General features: G+C 51.0%; 1 protein-coding gene across 4 annotated transcripts; it reads left to right on the forward strand.

Annotated features, from left to right (window-relative positions):
- The first annotated feature begins 1296 nt into the window (after positions 1 to 1296).
- Positions 1297 to 4948, forward strand: LOC132216566 (sialic acid-binding Ig-like lectin 14). 4 transcript variants are annotated; one of them, XM_059665843.1, is made up of 8 exons: positions 1297 to 1475; positions 1557 to 1949; positions 2162 to 2440; positions 2695 to 2742; positions 2966 to 3220; positions 3306 to 3590; positions 4047 to 4182; positions 4376 to 4948. In XM_059665843.1, the coding sequence occupies exons 1-8, from the start codon at positions 1439 to 1441 to the stop codon at positions 4452 to 4454; spliced, it is 1512 nt and encodes a 503-aa protein (XP_059521826.1). In that variant the 5' UTR covers positions 1297 to 1438; the 3' UTR covers positions 4455 to 4948. The 4 variants fall into 4 exon arrangements, with proteins under 4 accessions (XP_059521826.1, XP_059521823.1, XP_059521825.1 ...); XM_059665840.1 differs by having other exon boundaries at positions 1319 to 1475; positions 4319 to 4948; XM_059665842.1 differs by lacking the exon at positions 3306 to 3590 and having other exon boundaries at positions 1319 to 1475; positions 4319 to 4948.
- The last annotated feature ends 7183 nt before the right edge of the window (positions 4949 to 12131 follow it).

Genomic DNA, 12131 nt, shown 5'->3' on the forward strand with positions numbered 1-12131 from the left:
AAACATCGATCAGCTGCCTCCTGCACACCCCCCACTGGGGATGTGCCCGCAACCAAGGTACATGCCCTTGACTGGAATCGAACCAGAGACCCTTCAGTCTGTAGACCAACACTCTGCCTACCCAGCCAAACCAGGTAGGACTAAAGGGCGAGTTGTTTTTTCAAAAATATATTTTATTGATTTTTTACAGAGAGTAAGGGAGAGAGATAGAGAGCCAGAAACATCGATGGGAGACAAACATCGATCAGCTGCCTCCTGCACATCTCCCACTGGGGATGTGCCCGAAACCCAGGTACATGCCCTTGACCGGAATCGAACCCGGGACCTTTCAGTCTGCAGGCCGACACTCTATCCACTGAGCCAAACTGGTTTCGGAGGGTGAGTTGTTTTTTAAAAAAATATTTTTATTTATTTCAGAGAGGAAGGGAGAGGGAGAGAGATAGAAACATCAATGATGAGAATCACTGACTGGCTGCCTCCCGCACGCCCCCCACTGGGGATGGAGCCAGCAACCGGACCCTGTGCCCTGACCAGGAATCGAACCATGATCTCCTGGTTCATAGGTGGATGCTTCACCACTGAGCCACGCCTGTCGGGCAAGGATGAGTGTTTGACTCATCTTTTCCATCCTGAGAGCTTACCCTTTGCAGTATCTACAGCCACTAAAGCAGGCGGGGCACACAGCTGATGTCCATGAAACATCAGTTGAATGAACCCATACTCCGTTCCAGGCACTGCCCCCTGTGCTTCAGACCCGTACGAACTCCTCTAATCCTCATGCAACAATTCCAGTCTACAGACCAGCAAACGGAGGCCCAGAGAGGCCAAGGAACGTTGCTAAAACGGAACAGGTGATGGGTAAGGCGGTGAGAATGCCGCAGGCCCAGGGTCACTGGTGGGGCCCACAGTTCCTGTCCACCTGAGGTGTTTGCCCCTGAGAATGAACCTTCCCCAGAAGAGGAGACCTCGCCACCTGAACCCTCAGCCTGGGTGCCCCAGGCTGCTCCCATGTTGTGAAAAAGATTTGGTCTTTGGACGACGGCCAGAGGCCCCAGAGGCTCTGGGCCCCAGGGAGCTGGTGGCCGGGCAGCAGTCTCTTTCCTGTGTAGACATGGCACCAGAGGCAAGCGCTGCCACCACCGGACCTTAAGATCCTGCACAAGCTTGTCCCCAGCTCCCTAGCTCAGAGTTCTCATGTGGAACTGTCGGGGAGGGGACACAGTACATTTCATCCCTCCCTGCAACCCCCCCACCAACCTGCCCCCCAGCCCCACAAACCCTCTGCCCCCAGCCTGTGGAGGCCAAGTTCCCCTTCCAGCCTGGCCACAGTCTCTCCCCCAGGACTTCCTGTTGGGGTGTCCTAGGCCCCACCCCAGAGCTGGGCACTTCCCTCCCTGACACAGGGACCGGGACCCACTCTGCCCTGCCAGAGGCAGACATGGTGCCCCTGCTGCTGCTGCCCCTGCTGTGGGGGGGTGAGTGGCTGAGGGAGGGGGGCAGGGCAGGAGGGGGAGGGGCTAAGGCTACATCTGAGCCTCTGTGTCCTCTGCCCCCAGGGTCCTTGCAGCAGCAGCCGCTAGGCTATGAGCTCCGAGTGCAGGAATCGGTGACGGTGCAGGAGGGTCTGTGTGTCCACGTGCCCTGCTCCTTCTACCCGTGGAGTTCGTGGTATTCCTCTACCACAGTCTATACCTACTGGTACCGGCACGGGGACAACATAAACCGTGATGCTCCTGTGGCCTCGAGCAACCGGAATACACCAGTGAAGACAGAGACCCAAGGGCGCTTCCTCCTCGCGGACCCCACGACCAGCAACTGTTCCCTGCAAATCAGAGACGCCAGGAGGAGTGACTCAGGACGCTACTTCTTCCGAGTGGAGACAGAATATTCTAGATTTCATCCCCAAGGATATACTTACCGATATAAGATGCTGGATTTGCAGGTGACAGGTACGGCAGGGGCCCCAGAGAGGATGAGGGACAGGGGACCCGTCTTAGAGCAGGAACAGGACACTGGACACTCCCTGATCCAGGCCTTGGGCTCTGGGTGGTGGGAAGAGACACAGGGCCTGGGTGAGCTCAGCCCGAGGCAGGGCCTCTCTCAGGGTCCCGCTCTGAGTCCCCACCCCTGGAGCCCAGGCACCTGCCTTTCTCCCCTGCAGCCCTGACAGAGAGACCCCACATCCGTGTACGGGAGCCTCTGGAGTCCGGCCACCCCACACAGCTGGCCTGCAGCCTGCCAGGGGCCTGTGAAGGGGGACGACCTCTCACCTTCTCCTGGGCGGGAGCCGCTGTGGACTCGCTGGACCCCCAGACCCTCCGCTCCTCGGTGCTCACCTTCACCCCGAGGCCTCGGGACCATGGCACCAGCCTCACCTGTCAGGTCCAAGTCCAAGGATCTTTGGTGGCCACACAGAGAACCATCCGGCTCAATGTCTCCTGTGAGTGTTGGAGGGGGTGCTGGGTCCATGGAGAGGATGGAGTGGCGTGTGTGCATGTGTGTGTGTGTGTGTGCATGTGTGTGTGTGTGTGTGTGTGTGTGCTGGAGGCTGAGCTAACCTGAGAACACCCGGGCATGGATGTGCGTGTAGGTGGGGAGGGGGCCAGAAAGAGAGAAGCCCTCCTTCCTGGTTCCCACCGCCCCTCCTTGGGATTGGGGTGACTTTCATCTGAAGGAGGGCCCTGTCTTTCCCAGATGCCCCAGGGAATCTCACCATAGGCGTCTCCTTCAGAAACGACCCAGGTAGGAAAGAACCCCTCCTCTCTGGGCTGGGACCTGCCCCGGGGCCCTGGTGGGGCAGAGGGGGGAGCAGGAGTTTGAATGGGATGAGACAAGGGAAGGGCAAGGATGAAAGTCAGCAGCACCTGAGTCCCTCACCTCTGGTGGGTGGGTGCCTGCATCTGTGTTCCACACACACACACCTCTCTCTCTCCCCCCCCCCCCTCATAACTCATTCTCCACAAAGCCTTTAAGAATCTGCAGGCCACTTCCCTTTCCATCCTGGAGGGAGAGGCCCTGAGGCTGCGCTGTGAGGCTGACAGCAACCCCCCTGCCGAGCTGAGCTGGCTCCGGGGGTCCCCAGGCCTGAACGCCACCCCCCTCTCCAGCACCGCGATCCTGGAGCTGCCTCGCGTGGGGCCTGCACAGGAAGGAGAGGTCACCTGCCAAGCTCGGCACCCGCTGGGCTCCCACAGCGTCTCTCTCAGCCTCTCCGTGGCCTGTGAGTGGGGAGACCCCGGGGGGCAGGACAGCTGGGTTCTGGGGAGATTAGAGGCACCACTGGCCCTTCTGCTCGCTCCCCACAGACCCCCCGCAGCTGCTGGGACCCTCCTGCTCCTGGGAGGACCAGGGTCTGCACTGCAGCTGCTCCTCCTGGGCCCAGCCGGCCCCCTCCCTGCGCTGGCGGCTCGGGGCGGGGCTGCTGGAGGGGAACCATGGCAACGCCTCCCACTTGGTCACCTCCAGCTCAGAGGGGCCCTGGACCAACAGCTCCCTGAGCCTCAATGAGGGGCTCAATGAGGGGCTCAGACTCAGCTGCGAGGCCTGGAATGTGCACGGGGCCCAGAGCGCCTCTGTCCTGCTGCTGCCAAGTCAAGGCCTGCTGAGGGCAGAGGCCACGGAGAAAGGAGTGGGTCAGAGAGAAGGCGGGCTGGCGGTGGGGGTTGCTTGGGGACAGGGGTGATTGCTAGGACAGGGCCTGCGTCTCCTGCCTGAACAGAACCCACAGCGGGTTCTGGGAGGAGGTGGGAAGAGGAGAGACTGAGTCCTGGGAGTGGGTGGTGTCTCCTGAGCTGGTGCTGGAGGAACAGGCCCTGAGCCCCTCCAGCCCTCAGCACCAGGGCTCCCAGAGCTGCCCCATGTGGGGATGGAGGCGGAGGGGAGCTCACCTGCCGGGCTCAGCACCTGCTGAGCTCCCAGCTCCTCTCCTTCAGCCTCTCTGTGCAGAGTGAGGTGCAGGACAGGTGTGGGTCGGCCGCCTGGTCAGGTGTCGGGCTGTGGGTGGACTGACACCTGGACAACACGTCACCCTTCTCCCGCGTCCCCAGGCAGCCCTCACTCCAGCAGATGTGTGACCGAGGAGCAGCAGGGGTCCTGGCCCCTCGTCTTCACCTTGATCAGAGGGGCCCTCATGGGGGCTGGCTTCGTCCTCACCTACGTCCTCACCTGGCTCTACTACACCAGGTGAGCAGGCCTGTCTCTCCCGGGGAAGGTCAGGGATTGGCCCTGAGGTCCAGGTGGGGCCGCGCTGTCCGGCTCTGCCTGGAGTTAGAGCCAAAGTGGCCGAGTCTCTGAGCTGACACCTGTGTGGGCCCCGCAGGTGTGGAGGCCCCCGGAGCAGGAGGCAGAGCTCCTGATGGATCCTCCTTCCTCTCAGGATGGGACTGAGGTGCGGACACCAGGCGAGAGGGACCGTCCTGGGGCGTCAATGTCACCTTCTCCCTGGAAGCTCTTGACTCACCTGCCTCCAATGTGCCCCTGGGGTGTCAGTGTGTGGAAGTGACTGAGTGACGCCAAGGGGAGTCAGTGCCATGGAGAGAAGACTTTCCCTCCTTTCACCTCCTGAGAGGAGGGGCCGCTGTGCCCGGAAGCCCCGGATTTCCTCAGGAAGCAGATGCAGGTGCAGGGCCGCCTAGCGAAGGCCTTGGTTGGGGTTTCCATGGGAAACGCAGGCAGGGCAGGGTGAGCAGTTCAGGACCAGCTGGTGTGTATCAGTCTGGGGGATGGGCCTGTGGGCGTGGTCTCCGTGTGTCTGGTCCCAGGTCCTGGGTGATTTGGGGCAGGTGGGGAGGCTGGGAATATGGGTTCAGGTTGGGTTGGTTTGCATCTGAAGTTCTTTGCTGTCCTGAAAATGGGCGGGCCCTGGGAGGCCTTGTCTCTCCATGACTTCCGATCTGTTTAATGGCTCAAAACATCATAAGATGCAGAAATAAACAATAATACACACCCACTATGGCCCCCTTGTTTCAGCCTGTGCTTCTCCCATTTGACTTGTTCCCCTGCCCGCCCCCTTTTTTTCTCTCTGTTGGTTCTGCCCACTTATCCCCCGACCCCCTGCTCCTCTCTCTCCATGCTCAGCCCAGAGACGGACTGAAGTTGGCAGCTTATCCTCACCTTGCCCAGGAGTTACCTGGTCACCACCTGAGCTTCTGGTCTCCCATCTGTAGGTGCTGATATGCAGTAGAGTTAGGAGCCACTCTCCTCTCCATGTGCATAGACCCCAACCTCAGAATTATTGTCATAACACATCCCAGCATTTAATCATAAATGAGAACGTTTCTGTGATATCACATGACAATTGATTTTACTCTTTAGTGTCTGTGGGAGTTTCTTGAGTCCAATTACATCTGGATCTCCTCTTGTTGTTGTTGCTGCTGTTGAACCTTTTGCATCACGGGGTTTTGTTTATTCTTGTAATTATTCTTCAATTGGTATTTATATCTCTTCTTATTTTTTGAAATATTTTTATTGATTTTTCAGAGGGAAGAAGAGGGAGAGAGTGAGAGAGAGAGAGAGAGAGAGAGAGAGAGAGAGAAAAATCAATGATGAGAGAGTATAATTGACTGGATGCCTCCTCCACGTCCCCTACTGGGGTGGAAGCCCGTAACCCAGGCATGTAGCCTGACTGGGAATCGAACTCTGACCTCCTGGTTCATTGGTCGACACTCAACTTTTGAGCCACATGGGCCAGGCTATATCTATTCTTGAATAATAAAAAATGCAATATTTAAGACACTTCCTCTCACCATTTTGTATTATTATGTTCAATTATCTTACATCTATCAATTTGATAAACTTTATAGAACATTCATAATTACTTGGATGTAAACAATTATTTTTTTCCAGATTTATTGAGATATTTAAAAAATATATTTTATTGGTTTTTTACAGAGAGGAAGGGAGAGGGATAGAGAGTTAGAAACATCAACGAGAGAGAAACATTGATCAGCTGCCTCTTGCACACCCCCTACTGGGGATGTGCCCACAACCAAGGTACATGCCCTTGACTGGAATCAAACCTGGGACTCTTCAGTCCACAAGCCAACGCGCCACTGAGCCAAACTGGTCAGGGCGATAATTTTTTAAACAGAATGCATGCAAGCGTAACACTTCCATACTCTCATAATTATCCTTGTATGATTATAATATGAATGATGTATAACCATAACAACTTTCAGGGATAGAATACAATCCTGTTAATTATAGACATCATGCTGTCCAGTACATCCCCAGGAATTTTTCATCTTGAGCTAAAAGTTACCCTTGACCAACATCTCCCCATTTCCCCACCCCCTGCCCCTGCATCACCGTTCTCCTCTCTTTCTGTGAGCTCAGCGTCTTCAGACCCCACTGGGAGAACACACTGCAGATCAACAATGACTATTTTGAAAAATACCCCTCACAGTTTTGTTTCTTCCATGCAGTTCTGGGTTTCCATCAGAGAATCACTTTCCTCTATGAAGAAATTAACTCAAAATATATTAAAGACCTAAATTTAATACAGACAACTATAAAACTCTTATAGGGAAACATAGGGGGAAAGCCCGAGACGTTGGATTCTGCAATGAATTCCTGCGTATTTCCATCAAAGTCACAGACAAGGAAAGCAAACATAGACAAGTGGGATGTACCAACTCCAAAACCTGAGCACAAAAGGACACTCTCACCAGACTCCAGAGGCCTCCTTCAGGATGGGGGAGAAACTGTATGTGTGCAGGAGTTAATATCCAGCATCTATTACAAACTCACACAAGACAACATAAGAAACCCAAATAACACAATTCAAGAAAAGACTAAAACCTTGAATAGACACTTCTCCAAAGATGATGTACAAATGGCCAACTATGTCATGAAGAGAGATGAAACATCAGTAAAATGAAAGAACTACAAATGAAAGCCCTGGCTGGGTAGCTCAGTTGGTGGGTGACTTCCTGATACACCCAGTTTGCCGGTTCCATCCTGGTTGGGGCACATACAACAAACAACCAAGGAATGCATAAGTCAAAACTATAATGAGAGATCACCTCACACCCTTTAGGATGGCCACTGTGAATTGAAACCACAGAAAATAATCAGCACTGGTGAGCATGTTCCAAGATGGAAACCGTTAGGCATATTTGGTGGGATTGTAAGAGGGTGTATTGGCTGTGGAAACAATATGGCAGTTCCTCCAAAAATTAAAAATAGAACTACCATGACATGTAACATCCCCTCTTGAGGTTATACACTGAGTGGCCAGATTATTATGACCACCCTATCAGTACTTCATTGAGACTTCCAAAAATACTGAATATTGAAAACTTCCTAAGCAAATACTCTCAAGGTTTTATTATTATTATTATTATTATTATTATTATTATTAGCATAACTAATTCACTTCATTGTACTGATGGAGTGGTCATAATAATCTGGGTACTCAGTGTATATCCAAAAGAACTGAAAGCAGGACCTCAAAAAGATACCTGCACTCCCATATCTATAGCAGCATTATTCACATTAGTCAAAAGGTGTCAGACAGCAAGCTAAATATCCATTGATGGATAATAGCATTAGAAAAGGTCATGGCCAGCTGGCCTGGCTCAGTGGTTGAGTGTCAACCTGTGAATCATGAGATCACCATTCCATTCGTGGTTGCAGGATCCATCCTGAGTGTGGGGCCCGCAGGAGGAGGCAGATCAGTGATTCTCTCTTATCACTGATGTTTCCATTTCCCTCTCCTTCTCCCTTCTTCTCTGAAATCAATAATAATATATTTGAAAAAAAAGGTCAAATGTCTTAGATTTTTCCAGATATTTTATCAGAAGATTATGGGCTGAAAGTTTATAAGTAGCAGGAATTTATTGCTCCAAGATCTGGAGGCTGGAAGTCTCTCTCCCCCTCTCTCTCTTCCATTCTCTCTAAATACAATGAAAAATATATCTTTGGGTGCGGATTAATGAAACAAACTAACAAACAAAGAATAAAGAAAAGAGAAGAGAGAGACATTACAAACTCATACAAGACAACATAATAAGTCAAAATAACACAATTGGAGAATGGCCTAAACCTTGACTAGACAGTTCTCCAAAGATGATGTACAAATGGCCAACAAAGTCATTAAAAGAGACTCGACATCAGTAATCCTAAAGAACCATAAAAGAACTCCTTATCTCTGTAGGAGTTTTGCTCTGTGCATCAGGGCATTAATATTCAAAACCCCAAATCTGATTCCTACACGGACAAGGAAGGTATGGGGAAGGCGCATAGTAGGCCCGCGGTACAGAAAGTGATGGGGGAAGTGTAGTGATAAGCAGCTCCGAAGGTCACACACCCAAAACTAGCATTAGAAATTTAATGTCATGTGTCTCCCCTCCACAAAAGTTTCGTCATTAGTTTATTTGGAAATCTCTCTCTCTCTCTCTCTCTCTCTCTCTCTCTCTCTCTCTCTCTCAGAGTTCTCTCTCTGCGATGGATTCTGTGGCCCCTCTTGAATGTGAAATAGTTGCTTCCTTCCCCCAGTTCTTCCGTGTGGGTTGCTTTAGGATGGGCCTTGTGCTCTGAGGTGAGTCAGCCTGGCCCCTTCTCTGCCCCTGAGGCCCATCTTGCCTGGCACAGGTTATGGGGAAATTTCCTCTTCTGCATTTCTGTCTCTACCTTGTGGCTTGCAGACAGAGAGAGAGAGAGAGAGAGAGAGAGAGAGAGAGAGAGAGAGAGAGAGAAAGAGAGAGAGAGAGAGAGAGAGAGAGAGAGAGAGAGAGAGAGAGATGTGTGTGTGTGTGTGTGAGAGAGAGAGAGATATGTGAGAGAGAAACATAAATAGGTTGCCTCCCATACTTGCCCTGAGCTGGTATGGAAACCGAGGTATGTGCCCTGACCCGGAATTGAACCTGCAACGAATTTGGTGTAGAAACGATGCTTCAACCAACTGAGCCATCCAGCCAGGCCTATCTATTTACACCTGTAATGTCCTCCCAAGAAAGATGTATGATTTCCTCCTTTGAGGTAGCGCATAGTAGATATTTGTGATGTGCATCTCTGAATATTCCAGGAATGATATAAGTTTTGACGTGACCATGACATCTATTATACCATTCTGTTTTTCGTTGGTCACTGTGCTATACGGATGCATTTGAGTTTTGCAATGTGATTTTTTCTCTAGAAACCTTGCTGGCTCTCTTCTCAAGCCCCTACATGCATCTGTATGTATGTGTGGATTTTTCTATGAAGACACAATCCTTGATGGAGAAAGTTAGCTTCATTTTCTTTTGAATTTTCATAGCTTTTACTTATTGTTTTTGCCTTGCTGGACTCGGACCCAGTGCTGCTGCGTTAGGTGTGGTGCTTGCTGATTTCACCCCCTATCCCGCCAGGGAGCCTCCTGCATCCCTGCTGACTGTGATGTTATCCTGAAGGACTTTGGCATCCCCCAGCGCTCACTGGTGCCTCTCCTTTTTATTTATTTATTTATTTATTTATTTTTTATTAATATATTTTTTATTGATTAAGATATTACATATGTGTCCTTGTCCCCACGTTACCCTCTACCCCCCCCCCACTCATGCCCTCACCCCCCCCCCCCAGTTGTCCGTGTCCATTGGTTAGGCCTATATGTCTGCATGTAAGTCCTTTGGTTGATCTTTCCCCCATACCCCTCCCCTCCCCTCCCCTCCCTCCAAAGCCCAACAGTCCAATCAATGCCTCTCCGTCTCTGGATCAGTCCTTGCTCATCAGTTTATGTTGTTCATTATATTCCACAAATGAGTGAGATCATGTGGTATTTATCCACTCTCCAGTTCCATCCATGCTGTGGCAAATGGTAAGAGTTCCTTTTTCTTCTTCCTCTTCTTAAAGAATCCCTTTCAGCATTTCATATAATGCTGGTTTGGTGGTGATGAACTCCTTTAGCTTTTTCTTATCCGTGAAGCTCTTTATCTGACCTTCAATTCTGAATGATAGCTTTGCTGGATAAAGTAATCTTGGTTGCAGGTTCTTGCTATTCATCACTTTGAATATTTCTTGCCACTCTCTTCTGGCCTGCATGGTTTCTGTTGAGAAATCAGCTGACAGTTGTATGGGTACTCCCTTGTAGGTAACTGACTGTTTTTCTCTTGCTGCTTTTAAGATTCTCTCTTTGTCTTTTGCTCTTGGCATTTTAATTATGATGTGTCTTGGTGTGGTCCTCTTTGGATTCCTTTTGTTTGGGGTTCTCTGCGCTTCCTGGACTTGTAAGTCTATCTCTTTCACCAGGTAGGGGGAGTTTTCTGTCATTATTTCTTCAAATAGGTTTTCAATATCTTGCCCTCTCTCTTCTTCTGGTACCCCTATAATTCTGATGTTGGTATGCTTGAAGTTGTCCCAGAGGCTCCTTACACTATCTTCATATTTTTGGAATCTCTTTTCTTTTTTCTTTTTCGGTTGGGTATTTTTTGTTTCTTTGTATTTCAAATCTTTGACTTGATTCTTGGGATCCTCTTGTCTGCTGTTGGATCTCTGTAAATTATTCTTTATTTTAGTCAGTGTATGCTTAATTTCTAGTTGGTCCTTTTTCATGTCCTCCATGGTCTCACTATACTTATTGAGGGACTCATTAAATTTATCGGCGGTTTCCATAAAATTCTTGAAAAACCTTATAAACGTGGCCTTGAACTCTATATCCAGTCATTTGCTTTCCTCCGTTTCTGCCATTTGTGACCTGTTTCTTTGTCTCCGCATTTTGGCTGCTTCCCTGTGTTGATAGAGTGGCTTTGTGTGCTAGGTGTCCTGTAGGGCCCAGTGGCTCAGCCTCCCCAGTTACCTGAGGTGGACACTCTTGGTGCACCCCCTTGTGGGCTTTGTGCACAGTCTTGTTGTAGCTATGCCTTGGTTGTTGTAGGATCACTGGGAGGAATTGACCTCCAGGCCAATTGGCAGTGAGAATCAGCTGTGTCTGCAGTGGGAGAACTTCTGTGCTGGAGACACCCTTCTGGGGCAAGACTTGCTTCAGTGGGGCTTTGGTGCTCACTGAGACTGCACCCTGAGTGTGTCCCTTATGGATCTGAGGAGTTGTGATCTGGATGGTCCCCCTCTGACCACTGGGTACAGTGGCTCTTGGATCTAAGGAGGTGCTAATTTAGCCTCTGCCTGAGGTTACACAGCAGGAACTATGAAGAGAACTGCAGATTCCCCTTCCTTTTTTTTGGAGTTTGGAAGTGCCCTGATGCTGCTCAGCTGTGTAGCAATGCAAGCTGGTGTGGGGCCTTGGGCCTTCTCTTGGAAGCTCTGGGTCTATCTGGCCCAGCTGCGGTTAGGTAAAATTACAGGTTGCAAATGGCCGGGGCATTCATATGCAAAAGCCTCTGCCACAGCCTGGGCGGGGCGGGGTCTCAAGGAATCAAAGGGCGGAGCAAGCAGCTATGGTGAAGCCTCAGCCCCGCCCTAAGGAGTCGCGAGTCCCAGTGTCCTGGCAATGGCTGCAAGCACCTCTGAGGGAAAGCCGCCCTCAAGATTGCTTGCTGCCAGACAGACCAGTTTCTCCCCGTATGAGTTCTGGGTCCCCAGAGACTTCCTGGAACCGGATTTCAGGGCCGTTGGGAGCTTGTGTCTCCCTCGGGATTCAAAAAGACAGCCGTGTCCTTAGGTGCCAGACCCTTTCCACCCGCGGGCCCCCGTACCTCTGCACTCCACCTCCGCAGCTCCTCTGGCTCTCAGTGTGCTTTTCTTTCCTTCTAGTTGTAGAATTTACACTCAGCCAGCCTTCCTGAAGTTCTGGATGATGTCCGTTTTGTGTTTTTGATGTAATTTTCAATTGTTGTGGGAGGCAGCAATTTCCCAGTGTTTATCTATGTCGCCATCTTAGTTTCTCCCTGTACCACCCACTGGTGCCTCTCTTGAGATTCCATCAGTCAAGGGCCATCGATACACACAGAAGCCCCACTATGTGCTCCAGCAGCGGGAATGGAATGTCAGGGTTTGTGATGCCCGGGTTGGGACACAGATGGAGCAGAAAGGGAACACTTCCCATCGGCCTGGGTGTGGCTCTGACAGGGACCCAGCGATGAGGGGCCAGGAAGGTGGATTTTCATGAGCTTTCAGGTGGCAACATTGCTTGTTTGGTTGGGTCCCGCCAAATGGGGCGTCCATTACTGATTGGCCGTGTGCACCTCGCTGTCCCTCAG

This window comes from Myotis daubentonii, chromosome 15 (assembly GCF_963259705.1).
Source record: "Myotis daubentonii chromosome 15, mMyoDau2.1, whole genome shotgun sequence".
In the NCBI taxonomy this organism is placed as follows: Eukaryota; Metazoa; Chordata; class Mammalia; order Chiroptera; family Vespertilionidae; genus Myotis; species Myotis daubentonii.

What these genes read in the sequence shown, in the direction of transcription:
- LOC132216566 (XM_059665843.1), top strand. Translation starts at nt 1,439, where the DNA reads ATGGTGCCCCTGCTGCTGCTGCCCCTGCTGTGGGGGG. An exon ending in GCTGGATTTGCAGGTGACAG is followed by an intron (nt 1,950 to 2,161) that starts GTACGGCAGGGG and finishes TCTCCCCTGCAG; the next exon opens with CCCTGACAGAGAGACCCCAC. An exon ending in TCTCAGCCTCTCCGTGGCCT is followed by an intron (nt 3,221 to 3,305) that starts GTGAGTGGGGAG and finishes CGCTCCCCACAG; the next exon opens with ACCCCCCGCAGCTGCTGGGA.